The sequence below is a fragment of the Brienomyrus brachyistius genome, chromosome 1, assembly GCF_023856365.1.
Source record: "Brienomyrus brachyistius isolate T26 chromosome 1, BBRACH_0.4, whole genome shotgun sequence".
Classification (NCBI taxonomy): Eukaryota; Metazoa; Chordata; class Actinopteri; order Osteoglossiformes; family Mormyridae; genus Brienomyrus; species Brienomyrus brachyistius.
In genome coordinates, this window is record NC_064533.1 from 55,012,424 (window position 1) to 55,026,877 (window position 14,454).

Below are 14,454 nucleotides of genomic sequence, written 5' to 3' on the forward strand. Positions count from 1 at the left end.
AGTTGATAAATGTGCCTTTCAGCCTGACAAAGGCCACTAGCTGACTGGTTCTGCAGTGTCGTAAGACGACCTCTAACGTCTCAAAGGAGTGTAACGTGGATTCGGGATGGCGTGTCCTCGGACCCCAGCGTGTTCTCCAGTGACATCCTCAGGGTGTAGCAGCGGTGCGATGCTTCTGCCTTCAAGAAACAAAATATTAAACTTTATGAAGTTGAAGTGAAATACAAGCTGTAATATTGTGTTTGTGTTAGGCAATAGTAAAATGTGGTTTTGATAACCAGTTGTCAGCAGGGGAATGTGTGCCACGTATGAAGTATTACCACCAAGCCAGACCTCATTATTACCAGTCATGTCAGATCTCTTTCAACTGAAACCTCTGAAAACATAAAAATAAAAGACTCAGATTCATGTCATTCAGGTTTTGTCCTGAAGTGACATTTCATGACCCTGTCAGCTTCAGCAGCGCATGTAGCACCTTGAATATTTTTAGCAAGTAGCCCATGAGAGTCACAGACTTCTAAGGCAAGTGACTCTTAACAACTGACTCTGTTTTTGGGCCTCAAACTAAAAGCAGATTTATGCGCTCAGCTAAAGGTTATCATTCATGTGCTGCTGCACTCCACCAGAGATTTGAATGATTTGAGCCATGTTGATAAAGGCATTTCATACCAAAGAAGCTGTGCCTGGGCATAACCTATTGCGAATGAACGTTAGCAATTAATTTTCCAAAAGTGGCATTTTATTGCAAATTTAACATCAGTCACAGTGCTTTAAGTCAATAATAGCGCCTGTCTCATTTCCTTTTGACAGTGTATGGCTTTAGTATCAAGCAGTAATCACCAATACCAGACTTTGGATTATTTACTCTGTGCTGTCTCTCGGGAAAAAGAACTGAAAGCAGATGCCCTCCCGATCTGAGTGCAGCAAGATAGCTGGCAGCTGCCAGTTCAGATGACAGCATGTCCATTGGGTGACTCGGGTGTGCCAGACTGAACCAGTGTGTTTGTCAGTAAGGTCCAGAGCCAGGGCAGGCTGTGAAACCGCGACATCATCTGTTTTGGATAAGGTCGGCAAACAAACAAACAAATAAACAAACGATCGTCAATGAGTAGTACTCTGCTGCATTTCTGGTTATTTTCTTGTCTCTGCTATTGTTTTGCCCTCATTGTCAATGGCTAGGTTTTGGTTGCAGTTGAAATTTGGCTCAGCTTGTTTCCAACTTCGTTTTGTGAGGCCTAGATCCAGGCGTTGTCTAGAGTATGCACCTGAATGTTGTTTTGTGTTGGTAGACCCCTTGTTACCTACAGAGCCCCATGTTTTCCCTGTACCTTTTGTGTTTTACATGAAGTCAAACCTCATGAGAAAGAAAGCTGCTCTCTATTGTTGTTTTCGCTGGTTCAGCAGCAGGAAGCACAATAAACTCCTTGCTGCTAGTTGTTTTGTTTTTTGTCTTGTTTTGTTTTGTTGGTGCTGGTGATGATCTGATGAAGTGAATTGGAAGAGCAGGTGGTCCCTCAGTTAAGGACACAGACATGTGACTCTGTAGCAGGCGAGTCACCGCTAATCTCCTGAGTTACTGTAACGCAGCATCCCCTTTGTGCAGTCTCATTATGTAAAATTACACGGCAGCTCTTGACGGAGGGTGGGGGATGTTTGACCCTTATGTTGCACCCCAAACAAAGAAAAAATCCAAATAAATTAATGAGGACATTAATTCGATGACATACCCACATCCGAGTGAGAGGGGGCAATACAAAGAGGAAACTGCAGCTGGGGGGGGGTTGCAGGTCTTGTTCTGTGAGGTCATTCTCCTTTATATTTCTGTGCATAATCTGGCTGTATGGCTCTGGCTGGTGTCCTTCTGTCAGAGCCAGTCCAATGGGGCTGCATGCTCGCTGTGGTTAAGCGGGATTATCTAAAGTGCTCAGAAGTAGACAGCCATTCAGAGGCTTTTAAAGCCCACAGAAGAGGCTTGTATTCCTGTTCATTGTTTAAATTAGTATATTTTGTATGTTGGTTTTTTTGAAGTAGGCCAAAGGACACTGCAGTGTTTTAGCAGCTAAATCAGGGTATTCTGAATTGCGGGTTGTAAACATCCGCTGGCGTCACAGAGGTGGCCCTGAGTCTGTGGTCGGGCTCCTTGGTGACCCAAGCTGGAATAGAAAATGTTCCCACTGCAGTCATGGCCTCAGCAAGCTCCATGAGCTGCCCACAAGTTCGGTATGGGCTGCACAGCAAAAAACTGGCCTTTCAAATTTATGAAGAATTGTTTCTGTTTTGAGACAAAAAACAGCTAAATTATCTGCCAGTACAGTAAGAAAGGTGTTAAGATTTCCTAAAGTAAGACAATATGCCTAAATGCAATAAAATTGATCTTATACATAAGATGTGTTTTTAGTCAGATTATTCATGAATTTGGAATTTTGTCTAAATATAAGAAAATTTAGTTTGATTTTCATTTTTGTCAGTGATGAGAGGGGCAGGGCTTGTTAACTTTATGTGATCATCAGGCTTTTTCAGTTCCTTGACTATGTTTTTCCTCCAAGTGTTTTTAATCCAAGTCAGTTTCAGGGGCAGAAAATTGCATCCATAAAGAAGAGTGATCAGCACCCATGTCATTTCCACCACCACCCCACTCAGAGTTCCTGCACTCTTGTCTGGAGCTGGATCAGCAGCTGAGGTGCAGCTGCATGTGAAAATAAACAGCCCATGAACATATTATGTACTTTGCTGGATTTTATGTAGGGTGACAGGCTGTTCACTGTGTAACGTGGGCAGAGAGGCAAGGCTGTGAACGTGTTTCGTTTCCTCTGAAGCAGTGTGTTGGTGACCTTATAGCTAGTGAAGGACCTTCTCCCTGAGTGTGTATGAGCCTGAATGTGCAGGTATGGGTGCATGTGTCAGTACAGGCTTGCTGGAGGATCCCCACTGCAGAGCTCCTCCCCTTGGACATGTCCTGACTTGCCTCCCTTCTTTCCCGGCAGTCCCAAGCCCCCGCCGCGCGAAGGTGCCAAGTCCAACCCCTCCAAGCGGCACCGGGACCGGCTGAATGGGGAGCTGGACAAGCTGACCAGCTTGCTGCCCTTCCCCGAGGATGTGCGGGCCCGCCTGGACAAACTGTCCGTGCTGCGGCTCAGTGTCGGCTACCTGAAGGCCAAGAGCTTCTTCAGCGGTGAGTCCCATTACTAGGGTGGGGGTTCAGGGAGCGAGTCACACTGCCAATAGAGCAGCGGGTCCAAGGGTGGCCCCACCTGTACCCAATTTGAGTAGCATCATACTCACACACTTACTGTGGGTCATCACCATTGGCTTTGTGGCATTTCTATCTCCGATCCAAAAGTGATTCAGAGCTTGACTGCTGTGGCCACGTGGCAAAAAGCGGATGGTGCCGGTAGCCACCAGTCTGGAACAAGCCTGAAACCAGCAGTCTGTTGAGTTTCCTGTCTGCATCAGGCAGGGAGGAAGTCTTTTCACCTCTAGATCGTATGGTAGACCCGGCGTGGTTACAAATTTAGCTTTGGTGGCTTACCAAAGTCTGTGTGTGTGTGTGTGTGTGTATGTGCAAGTTTGAGTAATACCGCTTCTGCACAGCTCTTCACCCAAACACCCAAAACCCCACAGCAACCCAGGTCAGGCTGAGGATCTCTGACTCATAGAAACCCCCACCCCTCCCCCAACAACTGTCACAGCTTCAAAGGGTGACCACAGTGAGTGGTGCTCAGAAAACGAACGTCTCTCTATTAACCGAAAGAAGAATGTGTCCTGAAATGGCGTTGTTCAAAACCTGTTGGATCCATAGGGGGAGTCTGCACCCCCTCCCCCCCCCACAAGGAGGCGGACTTTAGAGAGACAAACTGGATGTGACTCATACTCATAAAGTTACCACTCACACATCATGCACTGTGGCAATAATATTTGTCATTTAGCACATCTTAGAGTGACAGTTAAACATGGAGGCTGCCATTTTAGTTCCGTAAACATTAATAAAATGTCAACAGTGCTCAACAGTGCATTGTTCAAGTTCAGCACTCTTGCTGCTGTTTTAATTCCCTTCATCCCCGGAGAAGCTAATGCACCAATGCTAAACGTTGTGTCTTCTGGCCATTTCCTGCATTTGAAGCCTTAGTCTTCAACTTTGCCCTATATAATTTCTGTTTTCCATGACACTTCACACTCTCCGTTTAACTGGAATGGTGACCATATCTTTATGGCTTTTTTCTTACTTAGCACTGTTGTGGCTGACTTTTTAGATCACTTGGCTTGTGATACTTTATTCAGCAACATATTTATAGAGCACATTCACAGAATCACATCTCTTATTTGAGACTGAGAAGTTAAGTGTGAGACTGAAAAGTTTGAGACTGGGAGGTTAAGTGTGGCCCCAGATCTGCTCTGAGTCTTGATTTAGATCCGGTGAAATAGATGGTTTGACTGTTAAATGCTGGCAGGTGCATGCTGGAATGAGTACATTCTGCCATAGCTTGTGATATCATGCCCATTAGCTGGGTGCCAGGCTCGGCACGTCCTGATTGGACGGCACACGGCCTGAGCATTCTCTGTGGCACGGGGCCCGGCGTTAAATAGGCAGGTAGGAGCATGGAGGTTGTTGCAGATCTATAAAGGAATACCACACGTAACGGTAAATAAATTCATGAGCACTGCTAAGCAATGACATGAAGAAGACAATGATGATGAAGAGAAGGTTCCAGCATCCTAACCGCTGAGATGAGATGTGGTTTCAACCTAAACTTCCTTTTCCTGTCAAAAATGGGCCGCATATTGTTTAGGCTGTTATTAGAGTCCCCAGCCCCCCCACCCCCCCCAACCCCATGGCCACTCCCTTCTCCCTTTTGATGTCATTGGTAAAATGCAAATAAATGGTCTTTTTGCCATTCGGTGCCAACACTTACAGTCTGGGACGCGCCAGGGTCGCCATGGCCTGCCGGTTAACCCCACGATAGGCTTCCTGCCATTGTTCTCCCCGTGCCTAAAATAGCAGCAATTGAAAACAGACATCAACCTCCCCTCAGCGCAGGGTGGCTTAGCAAGCCTGTCGACAGGAGGGAAGCCTATTTTCGGGTTGTGATCCACGCTCACAAAAACAGGCCGAAGGAAAGTCACTGGGGACGGGTGACGTTTCCTGCTTGCGTTTATGCATTTCACTTCCCTCGAAGACCGTTGCTACCAGTGGGATAGGTGCAGGCACAGCACCTAAACGTAACCTAGACAACAGCTGTACACAGTCGTCGCTGTTGCTGCAAGAATCCTCGCTGGCATTTCTATGGGGCTTTGGTGGGACATTTGTAAGCTGTGCCGTAACGCAAGAATACGTTTTGGTCTGCAGCACAGACACAGAGACTAATCTTCACATGCAGGGCAGTAAAAACCCTGAATCAAAAGCTCCATGTTCGAATATCCATGTTGCCCCTGTAGTATTCCCGCATTCTCAGGAATAACGCGGCCAAACGGGTACCCACCAGAAGGTTTGGCATTTGTACACATGGCCATGTGGTCAGACAGGTTTGTGTTTTAATGATGCCAGAGTGTGAAATAGGGATAAGTCTTGCGACGGGCTGGAGGAGACTGTCGCTGGCTTGTCTCGGCACCTCCGATCAGACAACGATATCCTTTTGAAAGCCTGACAGGGCTTGTAATTTCAAACATTCCTGAGATGAAAGCAGAGGCATATGGCAGGAGGTCAGAATCGCTCCATCTCTCTCTCTCTCTCTCTCTCTCTCTCTCTCCGTTGCTGTCTTTCCCCATCTCTCTGCCTTTCTTTGTATCTGTCTCTCTTTGTCTCTCTGTTTTCCTGCCTTTCTCTCAGTCTCTCTCTTCTCTCCCTCCCCTGCATACCTTACTGTAGTTTGGATGAACTTCCCAGTTTGCTTCTACCCCTACAAGGGACCTGAGTATATTTTCCCCATTGGTCCCCAACCCCACCCCCCACCAGCTAAAACCAGTCAACCTTATCAGCTAGTTTCTTGTGGGTGTTTTGTGCAGATGAACCGGTCCGCTCTGCTCACCAGTAGATAGTAAGCTGATAGAGCAGCTCGACTACTTTCCTGCAGCTCAGACCAATGCACCATTTGGCTTTACTTTGAGAATTATATAGTACCCAATTTATATGATATTAATTATGCTCAAAAATTCTGGGGCTTCTAATACAGTAGCTGGATTTGTCAGTGCATATCACTTGCTTAAATATCAGCACCAGCTACCAGGTCCTCAAACAGCAGCCCAGCCGGAATCTGCATATAAGTCAGCACTGTCTCTGCCTCTCCATCTGGAGTTTGTGGGAAAGGGCTTCACATGACGACTTTGGCCTTGACCTTGCTGTCGGGCTTCCTGATTTGATTGGAATGGAAGCCGGGTTCTCCAACAGTTGCATAGAGCAGCCAAACATGATACCTGTCCTCAATGTCCTCCTCTTGTGGGACTGGCTTCACTGAGATGTCTTGCAGGGGTAATCCGTGTATCATAGGTTTTTGGCATCACATGTCTCCAGACATGTCTTATCAACCATCAGTTGTCTTTATGGTGATCATGCCAGATGGATTGGGGGAACTCCTGAGTGGTTTAGCTTGGCACACAAAATGAGCCCCTGGATGGGTTCTTCCAAATGACAGATTTAAGCAGTGGGAAGTGTCACCACACCTTTGGGAAAGGATCTCGACCTTGATCTGGTATAATGGCACAGACAAACATCCCCTTGGGGGTCTCCTGATGTTCTTACAGCTTTGAGATTTGGACTGGGGGCAGTGCATGTTTCTGTCAGAAAATAGCCTACGAAAACAGGCCCAGCCAACCTATGGAATAACATCAGGAGACTTGTGTGCAGACAGTAATACAAGGTGCTGACTCTCCTATTCAGTGCTCAACTTTGTATGAGAGCAGAGGGAGCTTGTTTCTGGTTCCTTGTTTCCGTAAAGGCAAATTTGAAACATAACTTGAATTGGTCTTGGTTGAGGGCACAAAATCTCTAGTGGCACCCTTGATTGGGCCACCCTGCAGCCTCAGTAGACCTACATAGAGGCTTATAGCTTGTGTAACCTTGTATGTTGGGTGTTGAGAAAGGTAGCATCTAGGAGGAACTAGTTGCTTTGTGGGAGGAGCTAAAATGTTGTAGGAAGGGGCTAAGACAGTGTAAGTGTGGGCTGATGTACTATGTGTAGGAATGTACCCCTGTGGCAAAAATACAGGTTGGATCAAGTGGTCTCTCTTGACCCATTCAAGCAGAAGAACTTTAGTCACAGGGTCAAGATGAACACTATTCTGCATGTCTAGATGCTAGCCTTGGGCCTCTGAGGTGCTTCTCAGTACGTGTGCCGCACACAGTCACTGTTCATTTGGAGGGAGTAGATTACTGCCACCCATCCAGATTTGTTGCCACAGATTGAGTCATGCAGCCCAATCTGGAGAACGTCATTTGGCTTCATTCCACAGGATTTCATAAACGTTAAAAATAACCCTTGGTGGGCCGTCCTTCCGAAACTAAGCGTACGCCATGGGGAAAGGTGTCTTTGTTTGGTTAGGGTTTAATTCGGTATAAGTTTTGTTTGGTGCACTGTCCTTGTTTGATCAAGGTTTTGCCAAATCATATTCATTGACAAAAATATGGACAGGCTTAAAAAGAACCATTGTTTTGATACACAGCGTTTTTTCCCACTTGCATTCCGATGTAACATATTAATGAGAAAGTGTGGTTATTACTGTAAACACAGCCAGCCTGCAGATTTAGTGAACCTGACTAGTGAAACTGTGATTGTGTGTGTGTGTGTGTGTGTGTGTGTGTGTGTGTGTGTGTGTGTGTGTGTGTGCGTGCGTGTGTGTGTGTGTGTGTGTGTGTGTGTGCATACATGCATTTTTGTAATTATTACATAATGGGGCTGGATAGGGGTTAAGGTTATCATATTTTGGATAAGTGATTGTAGAGTCCCCATAAAGATATGAATAAGCATGTGTGCGTGTATGCATGTGTGTTTGTCTTTTCTTATTAGCTAGGGAGGAGAACAGGAAGAACTTCTCATTATAGTCACAGGGATGTCATCACCCCATGTGACAGCATACTTCTCGCAGGTCTCTTCAGGAAGCACTCAACTGGTGTACTGTGTCAAATAAACTCAGGTGAACTTTCACTGGATCGGCAGAGGAACATGGTATGATCCTGCGAATGCCACTCTGGCATCGCTGGCCAAACCAATCACACTGCTTCTAATAAACTGCTCATATTGGGTTTTGAACGAATTATTGTAGAATCAATGCAGGAGATGGCTGACCTAACCTAGGGACACTCCACTTTTTTAGCCTTATGTCCTCTGTCCGATGCTTATTTTTCCTCCTTTTCATCATCAATATAATTTGTAAGGGGTAATGTACAGTCGCTTTGCCAAATCAATAATTAGTTTCAAACACTAGCAAATTTTCTTTTATGATTTTATTACTAGTTACAAAGTTTCCACTGAAAAAACAGTACTACAGTTGCCTTTACACCAAGAAAAATAAGCGCACTCTCTTGCTACCTGTATGACTTTTCCGTTATCAAGTTTTGCAACCTAATAAGAGGTCCTTTTATTGACTCAGTGACACACCTATCAAACTAATATTACGTTCACATTATTGGTTAACAACACACGTCCTCCCAGCTCACCACGAAAAAAGAACAGACTTTCATTTAGAAGAGTAAGAAATGCAACTTCTATGCCTTCTGCACACTTTACTGATGTTATGTGGACATAAGCGGTAATGAAAAGGGTTCAATGAGAGAGTTTTATTGGGAGAACATAATAGTTTAAATACAAAGGTCTATTTTTTGGGGGAGATTAATGAATGCAAATTAAATATTGGGGGTACATGTTTCCCCATCCCCTCTGGTTCCTATGCCCCTACTTCAAATAACACCAGCATGCATTCATCTATTTTATCTATTTATCTAGATTAGTGGTTCACAAACTCGGTTCTCAAACTCACTGCCCTGCTTGTTTTCCAGCTATCCCTGCCCTACACACTGCTGATTACCTGTATCAGGTGTGTTCAGTCAATCATAAGTATTATTATTAATCATTATTATTAATATTATTAGTAGTAGTAGTAGTAGTAGTAGTAGTAGTAATAGTATTACTACAGCTTCAGCTATATTGCAATTCTAATATCTGCTTTTTCACTCTACTATCATTCAACTTGCAAATACTAATTTGAATCGACATCAAGATGAAGCTTCCTGCTCTGCTTTTCTCAGCTTCCACATTCTAAGCATTACTGGACTGTCGCAATGTCATAACTCCAGTGTAACCTGTAACCTACAACTCAAACATAACCCCCAACCATAACCTGTAACCTACAGCTCAAGGATTCAAGGAATCAAAAGCTTTATTGTCATTTGTGCAAGTACAAGTACAATGAAATGCTTGCATACCTCCCTGTAGACTCAAACAACACATTACGATAAGGAACCATAAAGAGCAAATAGCAGAAAAATCTCCTGAATAATCCCGGGACTAAAGCTGCCTCTTGGATGGTCTGTGATCCTGCAGAAAAATCTCCTGAATAATCCCGGGACTAAAGCTGCCTCTTGGATGGTCTGTGATCCTGCAGGTTCTATTGGTCTGCCACTCTTTCCAATGCTGAGAGTTTTAAATGTCACAGCATGTGTTATCCCAACTCCATCGTGAGTAATGGCCTCTGTTGAGCACGCAGCAGGGACCCAAGTGAGGGGAACCGCTCTAGTGCAGATAGCATCAGCTTATGTGGGCTGCGAGGTCCAGAAAGCCAAAACACAGCGGGTGTCCCTTCATGTGTGGACAGGCCTACCAGAGCACCAAGGATCCAGGACTGATGAAAATAAGGCAACAACGCCAGGAAGAAAACATTCCACAGTTGGTGATCCATGGAACCCATCTGCTTGGTTGCATATGGGCTTCTTGAAACACTGGATGGCAACATACAGCAGCCCGTGGCATTGTAAGAAACAAGTGTCGACAGCTGAGGTGACGTTGAGTAAAACGCAGCCTCTCCAGCTGATCGTAAACCCACCATCTGCTTGGCGTTAGCGCAGGGTTACAGCTCTCAGGGCCCGAGCAGCGAGGTCAAGGGCAGCACAGCGCCCTGCCCAGCTGTGTTTTTTGTTCTTCACAGCAGCCTTGCTTTTCTAAAGACTTCCTGTATCCCGTGCAGATTCCCAGTTTCACATGCAAATGATTCCCTTTTGAAATTCTTTAACCTTGAACCTTCAACTCTTTAATACATCTTCACTGAAGCCATTCAGGCACGTCCTCAAAAACTCAACATCAGGTCCCCCTGGGGATTCCAAGCAGTAAACAGTTAATCACAGATTCAGAACCAAACACCTCTAGATCAACCTGTTTCCAGCTGGATTTGTAGGGACCTAAACTGCCTCAAGACATAAGGGACATAATTATAGACAGGACAATCGGTGTCCAAAACTGCTTAAATGCCCCACCACCTCCCGAAATTGTCTTCTGGAACCCCATAGAAGATGCTCTGAAACCCTAAAACTTGTGCAGATGAGTCAAAGGATGAATACAAGACATTTCTTTCACAATTTGGCCCTGTCGCCCCAGGTGGTAGAGGGAGGCATTACGTCAGCCAATCGGATCTCAGCCTAGTCCCATGTGATTGATGGCTTCCTGTCATTTTTTTCAGCCATTACTGAAATACAGCCAACGCACAAGAGAACTATATGCGGCGTCATTTTGAGTGACGGCTGTTTTCCCAGCAGATTCCTCACGACTACAACTTAAGCTTCAGCCTGTCACCGTCACACTTCCCAGGGGAAGATCATTTGAACTTTATGTACAGAGTACAGACACCTTGCTAGAAATGACAGCGTGCAGGACATGGCATGTGTCTCTGCACGTCTGGAGAACCAAGGCGAGGCTGATGGGGAGAGGTTGGGCCTGATTTGAAAACATAACGAGTACTTATGCACGATGTCCTGCAGGCAATGACGCTTTACCTAATTTGTGTGTCCACAGGAAGCTGGCTTTCTCACAGGAGGTGAGCCTGAATGTCTCTCTTAGCTAACTGGCCGCTAAAACCCTAGCTCTTTGGAAAGTTGGAGGGTGGTGGGAACTAGCCTGGGTGTGGCCCACAGAAACACTGGCAGACTCCCCATTTCTGAGTGAGGTGTAGAAAGTAGACGGACTCCAGGCGGATGCATGTTTGGAGTCTCAAAGGAGAAAGCTGCCCTGATTCTCATAACTCATCTGCTCTGGTCAGCTCTGGGGCCACAGGGAAGCTGCTGATATTCAGAGTGGCCCTCAACAGTAAGATTGTCTTAGCAGATGCAGTATTTGTCACCACTCAAACCATGCATTTGCCAGGGGCTTCCAAGAACCACAAACAGGCCACTATGTCATATCTCACAGGCCCTTATGTCATCAGCTTAGGCATTAAAAGGAAAATAGCCACGGAAACATGGGAGTCAGGATGGGGACACTATCATCAAGTCATGCCTATAGATTGCAACCAGAGCTCACAATTGATTGACCCCCACACTGTCTCTAGGAAGTGATTACATCTCTGTGTTTTCCAGAGCACTGGGAGCCTGAGCCAGCTTAGCACAGCTATTCAGCTCAGCTTCTGATCATGGGGCCAATTTGGTCGATTTTCTATTATGTGTCGCATTAGCTATAAAGTGACATATCACTGTCTGTCTGCTTGGTTGTGTCTGAACCATGTCCAAACAGCAGTAGAGCAGGTGCTGTGTGTCTGGCTCCCATAATAAAAGGAAGATCTCATCGAGCATTTCCACCCTCTCCATCAAAGTCCTGTGGTGACATTGGGTTTCACCACAGCCAGTCAGTAAACGTGCCTGCAGGGGGATGGGGGGGCACGTGCCATGTAGGGTATGTCCTGATATGTAGCTAGAAGATCCTTTGGCGTCAGTCAGGCCCACAGAGCAGGGCACATTCCAGGGAATCTGTGAAACCAGGACCCCCACATCCCTTTAGTAACTGGGACAAGAGCAAACCATAACCACATAATCTGAGAACCGTGTTTGCCTGCACATTGTAAGCGAACACTCAGTCAGATCCTTTCCTTGCCACGACTTTGCTCAGCTCAGTCTTTAATGAGATGCTTTTCTGGGTTTTTAAATCCAAGCTATAACAGAGACAGGATGCGCGGTACGCAGGGCTGGAGGCACGGTGCCGAAGGCTGGTTTAACCACGATCACGTATAAAGTTTTATTTGAAGCAGAAACTAAACACGCAGGTGAGCAGGGCGTGGAGGACAGAGAGGTAAACAGACACAGAACAATAGCGCCAGTGTTGGAAGGAGAGAAGGGCAGAGAATTTCGCGGCCCGAGACAGCCAGTGTGCTTTGGCAGGAGGTGCCGTTTCCTCTGTGGTGGGGGGAGCAGAGAGCCACTTTCACAGCAGACCCCTGCCACTGTAAGCTCTCTCTCTCTCTCGACTGAAGCCTTTTTTCCCTCCCCAGCTTTACTTTTCTCTTCAGACTAGCATCACATTCTGAATTCATATCCTCCGCCCTGGGAGTCACACGGGAAGAGATATGCTCGCTTGCTTCTTGGCAGCCATGGCCTTGCGTGAGAGCAGAACTGTGTGCCTGTCAGCGGGGGGGGGGGGGGGGGGGGTGCTTTGAGGCAAGGCCAAGATGGGGGCCTGAATGTCTCAGGCGTTTGGGAAGTCTGTGCCTCCCCTTCTGGGCGTGGAGGAGCAGGGGTACCAGCAGCTCGTCAGCTGGCTAAGGAAGGCATTGGCCTGTGGGGGGCGCTCAGCCTTATGCTGGTCCTTTGGCAGAGTATGTTTGGGCGTGCCTGTGTGCTTCTGCATGTGAACATGTGTTTACAGAATGTGTGTGTCTGTATGTGTTTTGTGTGTGTGTGTGTGTGTGTGTGTGTGTTTATGTTCAATGTTAATGTGTGATTCAAGGTTTGTGTGTGTGTGTATGCGTGTAACACTGGAACAATGGATCAGCTGAACTGCAGAACATCACAAGCAGCCAACTCTGTGCTCCCAAAATATCAAACATTAGCGGCAATTGAAAACAAACATCTCCCTACTGCACGCGAGCCCTTCAAAGGCATTCCTGCACACATTTTGCTTGTAGAATGTTTTCTCTTCTCTGGGGGAAAAGCGGCTCAGTGAAAAGGCTGGGGCTCGAATCTCAGCAGGAGAAAGGGGCCACATCGGGAATGATTCAGGAACGGTGACCCTGGGGCTGGGTGGTGGGGGGTGGGGGGGGGGGGGTAGCCGCCTGGCCGGACTGCGTCAGTGAGTACGCACTGTGCTGCACGGCCCACAGGGCTATGCTGTTTGCTCAGCACCGTCTTCCATGGTCTCGCCCAGGTATGTAAACAAGGTTTATGCCAGCGTACTGCTAGGGGGTGGGGGTAGGGTGGGAGGTGGGGGGAGTGCGGGCCCCGATAGGGACAGGCTGCGATAACAGGCATGAGCCAGGGAAGCGGGCAGGGGCACCTAAAATGGGTGGGGGCCAAGGGTATGCGGTGGCGGGAGTTGGGGGTTGAGGGGAGCGTGGGCACATGGGCTTGTGGTGCAGTGTCACTCATTTGCAGCTTGGGCAAAATTTTCAGCAATGTGCTCTGTCATCCCCTGTCTCCCACAGGATCCATATAGGTAGGTGGGAACATTCATTCTGAATCCACCCGTGGTTTGAGATAACTCCCCCTGACCCCATGCAGCATATCACGCTCCCAGTCCTGTGCCGTTTCTGCTTTACGTCTCCTAGCAGCACACCTTAGTCTCCTGCAAACAAAGGTTGTCAGCCAAGGTCTGCGCTGGTGCTGTAGGAATGGCATGGAAGTGTGACCCCAGCAGCACTGCGTATTCGGTGCTCACTGCATTCTGTACACACAGCACATGAAGCAATCAGGGGCTCGGACTTCTGACAGCTAAATGCTTGTCGATTGAGATAACATCCCCTTGCATGACTCTTAGGCCTGTTCTCATCCTCTGCCCTCATTTTTCTTTATTTCTTTCTTTCTTTCTTTCTTTTTCTTTCTTTTTCTGTCTCCCTCTTCCTGCCACTCCTTAACACAGTGAAATAATCGTCTCTGATACGCATCTTGGCTCTGATCACATCAAGGAAGATGGGGGGGTGTCGGAATAATCTAACTCTTCCAGATGTTTAGGATAAACTGTCTCACAGTTCAAACTGCTTAAATTGCAGTGCTCCCATTTCTCTGCATGTTCGCTGTTCTTCCTAAGTGTCACATGGTATTCTACTCACCATCAGAAAAATTGCAGGTTACTGTCATGTTGAGTAAATCCCTAATTTAAACATTCATGTCGCACCATGGAAGTGAGAGAGAGATCTGAAATGAAATGAAGCTGGTTTTGGCATTTGCCAAGTACAGTTATATTGGAACGTGTTATCATGTTCTACTTTTAAACACACACAGAAGGGACAGCAACACTTGCATCCAACATTCCTGGAGAGTTTTGCAAGGGGTTA

At 46.6% G+C, this 14,454-nt stretch overlaps 2 protein-coding genes across 3 annotated transcripts in view; one reads left to right on the forward strand and one right to left on the reverse strand.

Annotated features, from left to right (window-relative positions):
- The window catches only part of LOC125723039 (signal transducer and activator of transcription 4-like), a 340,474-nt gene that overhangs the window by 181,199 nt on the left and 144,821 nt on the right, over positions 1-14,454 (reverse strand). The window lies entirely within an intron of this gene.
- Positions 1-14,454, forward strand: part of LOC125722244 (aryl hydrocarbon receptor-like) — a 41,590-nt gene that overhangs the window by 3,699 nt on the left and 23,437 nt on the right. The window contains exon 2 of the mRNA XM_048998471.1: positions 2,985-3,172. Coding sequence (XP_048854428.1) covers positions 2,985-3,172 — 188 coding nt within the window. The remainder of the gene's footprint in view (positions 1-2,984; positions 3,173-14,454) is intronic.